The 13,003-nt window shown below is 44.7% G+C and overlaps 1 protein-coding gene across 7 annotated transcripts in view; it reads left to right on the forward strand.

Moving 5' to 3' along the window:
* ATP9A (ATPase phospholipid transporting 9A) overlaps positions 1 to 13,003 on the forward strand; it is a 132,738-nt gene that overhangs the window by 70,973 nt on the left and 48,762 nt on the right. For 6 of the 7 annotated variants that reach the window (XR_003428694.1, XR_003428695.1, XR_003428696.1 and 3 more), the window contains one exon: positions 9,739 to 9,951. The exons of the other annotated variant lie outside the window; for it this stretch is intronic. Coding sequence is in view for 3 of the 6 variants with exons in the window: in XM_027086974.1 (XP_026942775.1) it covers positions 9,739 to 9,951 (213 nt within the window). In the remaining 3 variants the exon portion in view is untranslated. The remainder of the gene's footprint in view (positions 1 to 9,738; positions 9,952 to 13,003) is intronic. 7 annotated transcript variants of the gene reach the window in all.

Genomic DNA, 13,003 nt, shown 5'->3' on the forward strand with positions numbered 1-13,003 from the left:
CTGGTCCGCGAAGATCCCACATGCCGCGGAGCGGCTGGGCCCGGAGCCTGTGCTCCGCAGTGGGAGAGGCCACAGCAGTGAGAGGCGCGCGTACCACAAAAAAACAAAAAAAGAAAGATGACAAAACAAACAAATCCCTTGGTAATTCTGAGACATACCCAGGGCTAAGATGGACTGCATTAGACCAGCTACATGTCATGACACTTGTTTGGGGGCAATAGAATAAAAAGGCCATGTTTTGCTTAAATTTGTCCAAATAGATAATGATTCCATAGTCAGAAGGCCAATTAAAAATGTATTCTTGTATAAGAGTTAGAGGTGGACTCTCTAAATGCTTTGTGATACAATTATAGTCTCAACATTTAATTTTCCGGAATGTTCGCTAGGCTGCACACCTGGATTTCCGGGGTATCTCCTGAAAATGGCAGGGCAGGGGATAGTGTGGAAGTGGGGGTGGATTTTAAGTGGAGAACAGTTTGTTTGATCCATGTCACGTCATCACCTGCTACCAGCCACGAAGCCCTTGTCATTCATTCTTCTAGGGTCCCTGTGGGGGCATTGTGGCTTGTCCCCAAACGGTCCATTGTCCTTCTTCAGAGGTGGACTTTACGACTCTTAAAAAATCACAAGGACTTGGTTGGACTGAGAGGAAAAGCCACAGTCAGCCCCTGGTTCCTTTCTCTCTCTCTGACCCGTCTTCCTCTGTGAGGTGACGTGGTGTCCGTGCTGGGCTCTGTGTGCCACTCTCTAGGGGGTTCCAGCCTTATCCAGCTTCTGTCACCTTATCGAAGCTGATGCCTCCCACGTCTGTGTCAGCCCGACCAGGAGCTTCACCCTGGAATACACCTGCATACTGGGCATCACCGCTTGTGGGTCACGAGGACGGTGCACCCACCATCCCGACACTTTTCCTGTACACTTGCTTCTCTAAGCTGTTCTTGCTTCTCTAAGCTGTTCTTGTTTTAGTAAGCACCACTCCCGTTTACCCTGTTAGCTCCGTCCAGGGATTTGGGAAGTGCCCCTGCTTCCTGCCCCGTGACCGCCTGCCTTCAGTCGTGGCCCTGCTCCCCCCAGATCACCTGTTTGGCCTTTCATCTTCATCCCCTCTCGCTCTCTAGACAGGAACTACACTCTCCCTTGCCTGCCTGTCTGCAGTGACCCCCCTGCAGGCTTTCCCTGTTTCCCTCCTGGGAGCACAGGGTCGCCCTCGTACTGGCAGCTCCCTCGCAGGGTCTGAGGCTTCCACGTGGTCCAGCAAGGCCTGCATCCCCTGCTGCCACCTCTCCCGCTGTTCACTCTCTCCTCCCGCTCACCCCGTTACGCCCCTGCCTGCAGCATTCAGGGCAGGGTGAGCAGCCTCATTTCTGTGTCTTGGAATATTCTTCCTTCTGAACCGTCGGTCCCAGTGCCTCCCGGGCCCCTCTTGAGGGGCCAGTGTGTGGATCGTTATGCTTCTTAGCACCTGGCTGAATCCCGCCTGCCTCTCAGCCCTGTCTCAGCGGTGCTGACTGCCGACGGTCACGTTACACAGCTTCGTAGCCCTTGGGGTGCACCCCAGCAGGAGGCACACCCCTGCCTATGCTGGTGGTATTTTTAAATTTTTTAATTTTTTTTTGCGGTACGCAGGCCTCTCACTGCTGTGGCCTCTCCCGTTGTGGAGCATGGGCTCCAGACGTGCAGGCTCAGCGGCCATGGCTCACGGGGCTCAGCCACTCCACATCATGTGGGATCTTCCCGGACCGGGGCACGAACCCGTGTCCCCTGCATCAGCAGGCGGACTCTCAACCACTGCGCCCCCAGGGAAGCCCACTGCTGGTGGTATTTTTAAGAGCTTGTGGTATTGACAGAAGCCGTCCTTTCTCAGGATATTTGTGTAGTTCAGCTTTTGTAGCCCATTTTTGGTTTAGCACAGGTAACACTGTGTAAAGTCTTAAAAGTTCTTACCATGAACTCCTTTTTTTTTTAGTTCTTATTTATTTATTTAATTTTTGGCTGCTTTGGGTCTTTGTTGCTGCGCACGGGCTTTCTCTAGTTGTGGCGAGCCGGGGCTACTCTCCGTTGTGGTGCGCGGGTTTCTCATTGCGGTGCCTTTTCTTGCTGCAGAGCACTGGCTCTAGGCTTGCGGGCTTCGGTAGTTGTGGCATGCAGGCTCAGTAGTTGTGGCTCACGGGCTCTAGAGAGCAGGCTCAGTAGTTGTGGCGCATCGGCTTAGTTGCTCTGCGGCATGTGGGATCTTCCCTGACCAGGGATCGAACCTGTGTCCCCTGCATTGGCAGGAAGATTCTTAACCACTGTGCCACTAGGGAAGTCCTTAACATGGACTCTTAACTCATCACCCTTCCTCAGCGGAAGCTCGTAAATTGATTTGCCCGTCCCGGCCTTGGGTTTAAAGTAGCTGAGTGTGATGGGGAAAGACCGAGGCTGGTGTGCACACTCCACCCCCTGAGGCCACGTGCATCCTTCTCGCGGGATATCGAAAAGCCCTGCGGTAAACACATGACTACTTTTGTGATGACAAGTACGAAGGCTCTCCTGTGGTTTTTAAACAGCTTTATTGAGGTATAACATACATACCATAAAATTCAGCCATGTTAACTGTAGTATTCAGTGATTATTTTAGGTAAACTTACAAAGTTGTGGAACCATCCCCACAATCCAGTGTTAGACCACCACCCGATGATTCTCCCGAGCCCATTGCAGCCATTCATCTGACTTTTAGAGTTTAATAATAGGATGTTATAACAGTGTCTCCTAAGGTAGAGTATTTGGAACTCCTGGCTCAGATCGCTAGGGACAGAGACAGAATCTCTAGGAGTGGTGCGTGGACCTACAGCTTTAACAAGTGAACCAGGTGATTCCAAAGTAAAACAGAGTTTGAGAATAGCTACTGCACATCTGAGGTTCATCCTTATTTTTCAGAATGTCCGTGTCTAAATTTGTGGACTCCAAAACAGAGTTTGCCAGGAGACCCATTGAGGTGCAGGAGGAAAAGATTAGAATGTCTATTCACATTTCATTTTCATCTTCAGAATTACAGCAAAATTTAAACTTTACTAATAGCTTTAAGATTGACCCTGGGACCCCCACTCCATATATCAGATGAACTCTTATCAGGCACAGTCCTTGAGGTGTCCTGCGAAAGGAGTTGGAATTCTGCGATTGTTTATTTTCAGAACATTGAAATTCAGATTGTCTTTTATGAGTGTCCAGGTGACTGGTTTTAGGGATGTTATTTAACTAAAGTAATCTCGTAAAGAGGAAAGAGGGCAGGTGGCTTTACAAGATTCCTGCAGGGAAACTCCAGACGATCAATACAAGCCCAAGTAAACCACAAGGAAATGGCCAACACATTATGAGATGAACCCATGACAGGCTAAGGAGATGTGATGATTTTTCCTCTGCCTTATTCACTTACTTATTGGCACCTTTGAAAAACTGAGAGAGAATTCACAAACCATAACATTTACCCATTAAGTGTACAGGTCAGCGTTTTTTAGTATATTCTCAACATGGTGCAGTCGTCACTGCTATCTCATTTCAGAATGTTTTCACCAACCCAAAGAGGGACCCCCCGATCTCTTAGGACTCCCACCCCTACCCCAGCCCCTGGCAACCACCCGTCTACTATTTGTGTCTGTGGTTTGCCTGTTCTGGACATTTCAGATGAAGGGGATCAATCAGTACCTTTTGCACCTGGCTTATTTCACCTGGCATGGCATCCCCAAGGTTGCAGCACGTGTCAGCGCTTCATGCCCCGTATGACAGATATGACAGTTTGAATCTATAATTTTAAATAAGTTACATAATTATAATTAAAAATTTATAATTCTCAGTGCCCCTTACCCTGAGTATATGTTATTTTGAGGTATCAGCTAATTCTGTGAAATATGCTGTTTTCATTTTTATCATATCATTTTAGAATTTTTTTGTTGTTTCATAATGCACAATACAATATTTATACAATTTAAATATACACGTGTGGAAGGTACTTAAATTTTTTCTCAACACATTCAAAGTATTTTGAGACGAATATTCTTTATTACCTGGAATATGTAGTCATCTATTTTATTTTACTCCCCTCAGCAAGTGGAAATATCTTTAACTTTTATTAATATATGTATCTGAACAAAAATGGATGAGTGTGGGAAGTGGGGGGCTCGTGGTGTGCTGTGTCAGAGAAGCCCAAGACCAAGAGCGCTCTTCTAGGCTGTTTTGTACATGTGAATTCTTATTTTTCAAAAAAACATAGTTCACCTTATTTCACATATTTTGATCTGTGAACTGTGATTTTTCACTTAACGTTTTGTCTCTGATATTGTTTTAGTATTTGTTAGAGTTGGAATTTACTGAGCATTTTTTTCCTCTTCTTTTTAATGAGTATGTTGGTGAATGTGTGAGTTTGCGGTTTACTTTCCTGCACAAGATATATACACACAGGATGCATTGGGTTGTCAGTGCTTGCTGTGTCCCAGGTAGTGTCCCTCTTGCTTTCTGCATCCATAGGAAACAGAGAAGGTTACGTTTTCTTGAGGAAGAATTTTTTGTGTTGTGTTTTTCTCTGGGACACAGAGCTTACTTTGTTTTTTACTGATTTAAAAAATTCCTAATACTTTCTTAGGGTACATTTTTTTTTTCCTGCAGAAAAAATAAACAACATGGATAAGTACAAATAAAAAACACTGAAATCACCTGTATTCACATCACTCAGTGATAGCCAGTGTTAACACCTGGGTATATAAAATGCCAAGCTATTTCTCTGCCTTTGTGTCTGTGGAGATGTGTACTTTGTTTCTCTCTCTCTCTCTCTTCCTTTTTTTCTTTTCAACAAGAAGGCATCATATTTTTGTAATTCTTTTGAACTAGAGTTGAGCATCAAAACTGTAAAGTTTAAAAATATGTATATATGCCTGGGCCCTACTCTATTCTTTAAGTGTCAGGGGCCCAAGCATATATATATATATGTGTATATATATATATATATATATATATACACATATATATATATATATATATATATATATATGCTTCTTAAAATCTTTACTGGTTATTCAGAGAGGCATTTCTGGTTAAGAACCACTGTTGGAATAACACTGTCCAGCTTCTTTCTTTTCACATATGTCATGATTATGATCCTTTTTAATGGTTTTATAATAGGGCCAGGACTAGGTAGGGTTAAGGAGAGTGAGGCATGCACCCAGGGAGCAAAACTTATCGAGATGGCAAGAAAACGCCGTCATCAAGACAAATCATACTGTAATGCAGTACTTAAAAAACTCAAAATTCATGCGAAAAATCCAAATGTTAAATTGACAGTATCCAATTCAGCATTCGCACAGTTTGGCCTCACCATCCTAACCCCGGTTTTACGGTGGCAGTGGCTTCATGTCCAGTTCTCAGCCTTGGCATATTGACATCTGGGCTGGATAATTTTTTGCTGTGGGGACCACCCTGTGCACTGTAGGGTGTTCAGCAGCATCCTTGCCCTCTACCATCTCGATGCCTGTAGCATACTCCCCCGGCACCTGCTTTGTCACACCCTCGAGTATCTCCAGACGCTGCCCAGTGGGGGGCAAAGTCTCCTGAGTTGAGAACCCCTGTGTAAATACATGGTTCAGTTTCAACGAATTGAAATTTGTTGCCTCTGTCGTGCGGAAAGCTGTGTACTGTTAAGCAGTAAACGTTGTGTTGTGTTTATGCAGTCACTTAGCGTGTAAGACAGTTGATTCACTTGGAAGTGGTAGCTCTAAGCCTGTCTCTGTGGAGGTGGACCTTTGAGGTTAATGAGTTACCAGCTCTGAGCTCAATTTGGGGAGTGAAGGGGGCCTATTGAAACAGGAATTCCTTCTCTTCAATAGTGTATTTTTACCAGTTGCAACCCATCCATTGTATCTGATAACATTATGAGTGTTCGTAAGGGGTGATGTTTTCATTGCATTTGGAAAGAAAATTGATATTCACGGTGGCTCGGCATTTAATTTCTGTATTACTGTTTCCTGAAATACAGGCTGGAGTTCTCATTGGGAAATGTCCCTGCCATGGATTATTAATGAGAAATGGAGGCCCGTTTTTTTCACTGAATCTCCATATCTCATTTGTTGGCTGGGCTGCCCTAGGATGACCAAAACATCACAAGGTGCGAGATATCCACCGAAGGGCCCAAGTCAGAGGCCTTTGTATACGGAGATCTTGATTCTTCACCCAACTTCTGACCTCACATGGGGCTATTTTGCCCTCCCTCCTTAAGAGGGCCAGTGGTTCCCCCCCAGGGAAAAAAGAGTTGTAACCTGTCTCTGTGGATACCACATCTGTTTTTATTTTCCCCTGGTATTTTTTAAGTAAGAAGAAATGTGTGTAGGTTAAAGGGCCTATGGGGAGGAGGCTAGAGATAAACACTGTACAATGTGAAACTCTTCCATATGGGGAATGTGAGGATGTTTGAGGACTGGGCCTCAATACGAATACTAGCTGAGCTCCTGGTAATTACCAGTGCCTTCATGATATATGTGGATTGCCATTTGGTGTGTGGACAAGCCTTTTATTTGCAAATTAAAAGAGAATTTCAGAATCAATGGTTATGACCCCTCTTCCCTGAAACAGTAGGAAAGTGGGATAAGTATCAGTTTAAGAGAGAGAGAAATGAACGTGGAGATAGTAAACCAGTCTGCCTGTGATGTTGGTCCAGTTCAATCACCATCATTTTCTAGTTTGTTGTCAAATGGTTCCCTGATCTGAGAGTGAGGTCTTTGCAAAACTCTGGGCTGTTTCTCTCTTTTGCCTTGCCCTAGTGTGGTTTCACCTGGAATGCAAAACCCCAAAGCTCTATGTTATCCCACATTTGAGATACGAGTGGAAATACTTGACTTCTGTAGACAGAATCAGATTGCTTATAAAATCCGAAGGTTTGTGGAAGATGCCCTGAACTCAGCCTTTCATTCAAATCCACTGTTAACTAAAACTTGCCAGCCAGAGCAATTACTTTGTCAAAGGTCTTGTTATTGCTCCTAATGTTAAGTAATAATTTGGTCCAGGTGCTGGGGAATGTGGGCAAAAAAATGAAGACATGCGTCCATGGCTAGAACGTAAATTACAGAGTTTAGAAAAAATGTTCTCGATTTTGTCTCTCCCGGAGAGGGAACCTTTCTGTAAATCTTCAGTCCTCGTTATAATTTTAAAGTTAAATTCTTTATGATTGAAAGCACTTGGCAAATAATGATTCATTTAAACTGTAGTTCTGATATATTACTCTAATTATTGTTACCATGCCGTGCCCTTTGGCCTGGAAGTGAAACTCGTGTCCTCTTGACACCAGAGGTTAACAGAGCAGGAAGCCGGAGCAGTGTGTGTGCCTGCATGACCAGAATAATTTAGTAATTGTCTAATTACCTGAGGAGTATAATGCCACTGCTAAAAATAGTATTAAAAAATTAAATGAAAGTCGTTTTCTTGTTTCTCATAACCCATCTGTTCTCCATTTTGGGCAACCATGTGTTCATGGGTATGAAACGTGATTCATTCTAAAAGATCGGATGGCTTCTGCTCTGTTGGATAAAATATGTTTTTAATGGAACACAGCATTCAGTAACTTCACAAACATCTCCAGCTTCCGAGACTCAGTTGTAGAGGCAGGAAGACTATTGTAGGTCTTTTGTCCTAAACTGTGACTTAAAATCTGGAACTGATGTTGGTCGATTTTGATATTTATTTCTTCTTAGAAATGGAAAAAAAGTTCATGACAAATGAGGACTTCTAACCAGTATCTTAGGAATATTAAGTTGTTCATTTGTTCAACAAATATCTGTTGCTAGTTACTACGGCCCTTGGTACTAGAATTCAATAGACAAGCTCTCTGTTCTCATGGTCTAACGGGAGAATTATCAGGTAAAGGATTCAGTTTTAGCCAGTGGAGACAATAACACACATGGTAATGTAGAAGCGTGGCTCCCAGTGGGGTGGGCACAGGGGGCAGCATGGATTAGGGGGCTCAGGGGAGGTGAGTTTGAGGAGGAAACATTGAATGGAGACCTGAATGATGAGGTGGAGTGAGCTAGCTCTGCAGGGATGTGGGAAACAGTGTTCTAGGAAGTGGGTCCCATAAGTGCAAAGGCCCTGAGGCAGGAAGGAGGTTGGACAGAGAGGCTAATCAGGTGGGTCATGGGAGGGCACCTGAGTGTTTTTTATTGAACACTAACTCATAGACTGTTGACAAGTGGTCTTAATTTTTTATTGTATTTTAAGGCAGTAGAACCCCTTTATTCAAAGCTAGGCCTTCATGGTACCCGGTGTGTAACAGAGATGGGTATGGGGTTGCTTGTCCTCCACGTTTGATGGTGCTGAGTGGGTTTCTCGGGATTTCTCTACTCAGCACGTGGGGTGAAAAGCACCCCCTAGCCCACTCCTCTCGTTTGCGGGAAAAGGGCAGATGCCACCTGCTCAAGGTCACACAGCTGTTCACACCCACCCGAGAAGCAGGCTCAGATTTCTCAGCCTTCAGTACTCTTTTTACCATGTTGCTCAAAACCTTTTCCCCAACTTAACCCATTAGGAGGCCAAGCTGTGTGTTGAAAGGTATGAATGAAGGAACGGATGAGGGCTGTGTAAGCAACAGAACTGCTTCTTAGACAAGAGTTAGGGTCCATGGCCAGTGTGGAAGGCACAGCTTGAGTACATTTAAGTTTACTCTTGAAAATCTACCCTCAGTGGACTTCTAGGTACCATTTTGCAGTGTGTCCAGCCAGCCAGGCTTCTTTCCGGTTGTTACTGATATGCTCCCCGGACCTGCCCTTGGTTGCTCGTTACCCCCTAGAGTCCCCATCCGTACTGTTGAATTCATTTTTTAAAAAAATTTATTTATTTTTGGCTGTGTTTGGTCTTCGTTGCTGCGCGTGGGCTTTTCTCTCTAGTTGCGGCGGGCGGGGGCTACTTTTCGTTGCGATGCGTGAGCTTCTCCTTGCGGTGGCTTCTCTTGTTGCGGAGCACGGGCTCTAGGCACGTGGGCTTTAGTAGTTGTGGCGCATGGGCTTGGTTGCTCCGCGGCATGTGGGATCTTCCTGGACCTGAGATCGAACCCGTGTCCCCTGCATTGGCAGGCGGATTCTTAACCACTACGCCACCAGGGAAGTCCCCTGTCTTCAATTTTAAACTGAGAGGAATGTCCATTTAAAACAGCAGTTCTAAACCGGGCATGATTTTGGTCTCCATGGGCAATTGGCAACATCTGAAGACAGTATTGTTCTCCTGTTGCAACTGGGGGTTGCGTCTGGCATCTAGGAGATGGAGGCCAGAGAAGCTGCTAGCCATCCCACTATGCACAGGACTCTCCCCCTGCCGCCAGCCCCAACGGAGAATTATCTCCCTCAAATGTCATCAGTGCCGAGGTCCGGACACCCTGGTCTGAAGCAGCCGCATCACTTGAAGTGTAATGGGGCCCCCACTCGGTCAGAGGCCCCCAGCACCACCCAAAGGAAGGCACGTTCCCAGGTTCCCAGGTAGCATCACCCACACTCACCAGGCTGTCATTTTTTTCCTCTATTTATTTTGCATTTTTGTTTTTGGCCGAACGCCCATGACCGGATCCCTGACTCGCACGCCCTCATGGCAGTGTTACTGGAGACACCCCCAGAGTGACGTGTGTTAGAGCAGCTGAAAGAGAAGCAGCGACTCCGCAGGGTCGTTCTTCTTCCTTCTCAAGGTCCTTCCGTGTCTCTGGTCATCTTCCTCGTTGCTTTCCTCTTCTCCTAGCAATCCCAGGACCCGCCCGCTCAGAAGGGCCCCACGCTCACCACCAAGGTGCGGCGGACCATGGGCACCCGCGTGCACGAAGCCGTCAAGGCCATCGCGCTGTGCCACAACGTCACCCCCGTGTACGAGTCCAGCGGTGTCACCGACCAGGCCGAGGCGGAGAAGCAGTACGAGGACTCCTGCCGTGTGTACCAGGCATCCAGCCCGGACGAGGTAAGCCCCGGCATGCGGGATGCCCTGCCCATTTCCCACCTGCTCCAGGTGGGGCCACCTGTCAGGGCAGCAGGATCCGGGGCGATGCTGGGCCGCTAGGGAAACAGGCTGGCAAATGCCTGCAGCCCTTGATCTTCCTCTAGAAGGAGTAGCCTTGGACTTGAGATACATCCTGAGTTAGGAAGGAGCGAGAGATCTTGTTTGTGGTTCAGACGGGCAGCGCATAAGGGGCACAGGTCCCATGAAACCACATTCCTTTTTTAAAAAACAGCTTAATTAGGATATAATACACATACCATACAATCGCCCGTGTGACAGATACATACAGGTCAGTGGTTTTTTTAAATAGTATATTCACGGAGTTATGCAACCATTACCACAGTCGATTTTAGAATCGATTTTTGTGACACTTTTGTCAACCCAAAAGGAAGCACTCCGTGCCTGTATTCCCATAGACTCCCACCCTCCCTCCCTCCAGCCCCTGGCAACCACTGACCTACTTTCTATCTCTGTAGATTTGCCTGTTCTGGACATTTCATACAAGTGGAAAGATACACACACATTTGGCGTCTCACCTCTTTCACTTAGCGTGTATTTTCAGGATTCATCCACGTGGTAGCATGTGTCTATATTCATGCCTTTTTATGGATGAACAATATTCCATTGAAGGGATAATACTGTGTTTTGTTTATCCAGTCTTTGGTTGATGAACATTTGGACTATTGATATATTTTCTATGTATATAATATATATATATGTGTGTGTATTTTCTTTGGGGGGGGGCTATTGTGCTATGAACACGTGTCCAGGTTTTTGCGCAGACATATGTGTTCATTTCTCTTGGTGTACGTGTAGGAGAGGGATTGCTGGGTCACGTTAAATTTATGTTTAGCCTTTTGAGAAACTGCCACACTGTTTTCTGAAGTGGCTGTGCTGTTTTAAATTCCCACCTGCAAGGTATGAGGGCTCCAGTTTCTCTGCATCTTAGCCGACACTTGTCATCGTCCCTCCTTTTGATTCTCGCCGATCTAGTGAGTGTGAAGTGAAATCTCATTGTGGTTTTGATTTGTGTTTCTGATACCAAAGGTTAATAATGTTGATAACGTTGAGCATCTTTTTATGTGCTTATTGGCCCCTTTATGTATCTTCCTTGGAGAAATGTCTATCCAGGCCCTCTGCCCACTTTTAATTGTGTTATGTGTCTTTTTGTTATTGAGTTGTAAGAGTTCTTTATGTATTTGAGATAAAAGCCTCCTGTCAGATATATGATTTCCAAATATTTTCTCCCATTCTGTCTTTTTGTTTGTTTCTTTGTTTGTTTGCGGTACGCGGGCCTCTCACTGTTGTGGCCTCTCCCGTTGCGGAGCACAGGCTCCGGACGCGCAGGCTCAGCGGCCGTGGCTCACGGGCCTAGCTGCTCCGCGGCATGTGGGATCTTCCCCGACTGGGGCACGAACCCGCGTCCTCTGCATCGGCAGGCGGACTCTCAACCACTAGCGCCACCAGGGAAGCCCCCATTCTATCTTTTATGTTCTCGATGGTGTCCTTTGAAACGTGGACGTTTTAAATTTTGATAAAGTCTAGTAAGCCACATATTTTTGTATCTAAGCATCAACTCTTGCTAAAGCTGAAAGGATTCGTGTAATTCTGTGTTCAAGAGCATAGGACCTGGTAATACAGTTGCCTGTGTAGTGTTTTCTGTAAGAAGCCCCTAACTGCTTTTTCTCTCAGGGTGCCATATGATAGGAACGCCTTTTGTGTAGGTGTAGGCAGAGCACTCCCTCGCCCAGCATGAAAATGGTATCATGTCCTTTGCCCCCTGACTTGAGTGTAGTTAAGACACAGTCCGTGTTTTACTAGTCTGTTAACATTTTGTTTTTTTTCTTTCCAGTCTTCCTTCCTTTTTTCTTTCCTTAAAAAAAACTTTTATTCTGATTATGGAAGCAATTTTTTGTAGTGTGGAAAATTTGGAAATTTCAGAAGAATATAAAGAGGGAAATGGGTTATTTTCAACTTCACTCATAAAAGATAACAATAGGTAACTTCCCTTGAGTATTTGGTACACATCAGGTCCTATTTGACGTACTGTGTATTATTCATTCAATCTTCCCAGCAACTAAGAGGTACTATGATTATCCCCGTTTTCAGAAGAGAAAGGTCAAGGACAGAGAGATTAAATACTTAGCCTGAAGTTCCTAGTTTTTTGGGTTTTTTTTAAGAGTTCAAAGTATAGTGGCTTTTCTTTTCTCTTATTATTTTTTAATTGAAGTATAGTTGATTTACAATATTAGTTTCAGGAGTCCAGCAGAGTGATTTGATATTTTTAGAGATTATACTCCATATAAAGTTATTATAAAATATTGGCTATATTCCCTGTGCTGTACATTACATTTTTACATCTTCCCTGGATTTTTTTTTTTTAGACTTTTTAATTTTGAAATACTTTCAGATTTTTGGAAAAGTTGTAAAATGAACGCAAAGAAGTCCCCTTTACCAACACTTTACTCAGATTCTTCAAATGTGAACACGTCTCTGCTTTTGCTTCCTCTTCACCTTTGAAGAGTAAGCTTCAGGCGTGATCCCCTTTTATTCCTAAATATTTCCTAAAAATACTTTCCTAAATATCTCCCTACAAAACAAGGTCATTTATCAGAATCAGGAAATTAACGTTGATACAGTACTGTTATCTGACTTGCAGATCTTATTAAAATTGCATCAGCTGTCCCACTCACTTTTTTTTTTACAAAAAAAAGAAAAAAGTATTTTCCCCAGATCAGTAGCCAGTCCAGGGGTACACACCACATTCAGTTGTACCGCCTCTGGTGTCTCTTTTATTTTTATTTTTTAAATTTAATTTTTCTTTTTGGCCAAGTCGTGTAGCATGTGGGATCTTAGTTCCCCAACCGGGGGTCGAACCTATGTCCCCCTGCAGTGGAAGCTCGGAGTCATAACCACTGGGCCATCTGGCGTTTCTATTAACCTGGAACAGTTCCTCAGCTTTCCTTGACCGTCACAGCCTTGACTCTGTTGAAGAATACAGGTTATCTGTTTT

This window comes from Aethalodelphis obliquidens, unplaced genomic scaffold, assembly GCF_003676395.1.
Source record: "Aethalodelphis obliquidens isolate GAN/ISIS:26980383/991018 unplaced genomic scaffold, ASM367639v1 scaffold57, whole genome shotgun sequence".
NCBI lineage: Eukaryota > Metazoa > Chordata > Mammalia > Artiodactyla > Delphinidae > Aethalodelphis > Aethalodelphis obliquidens.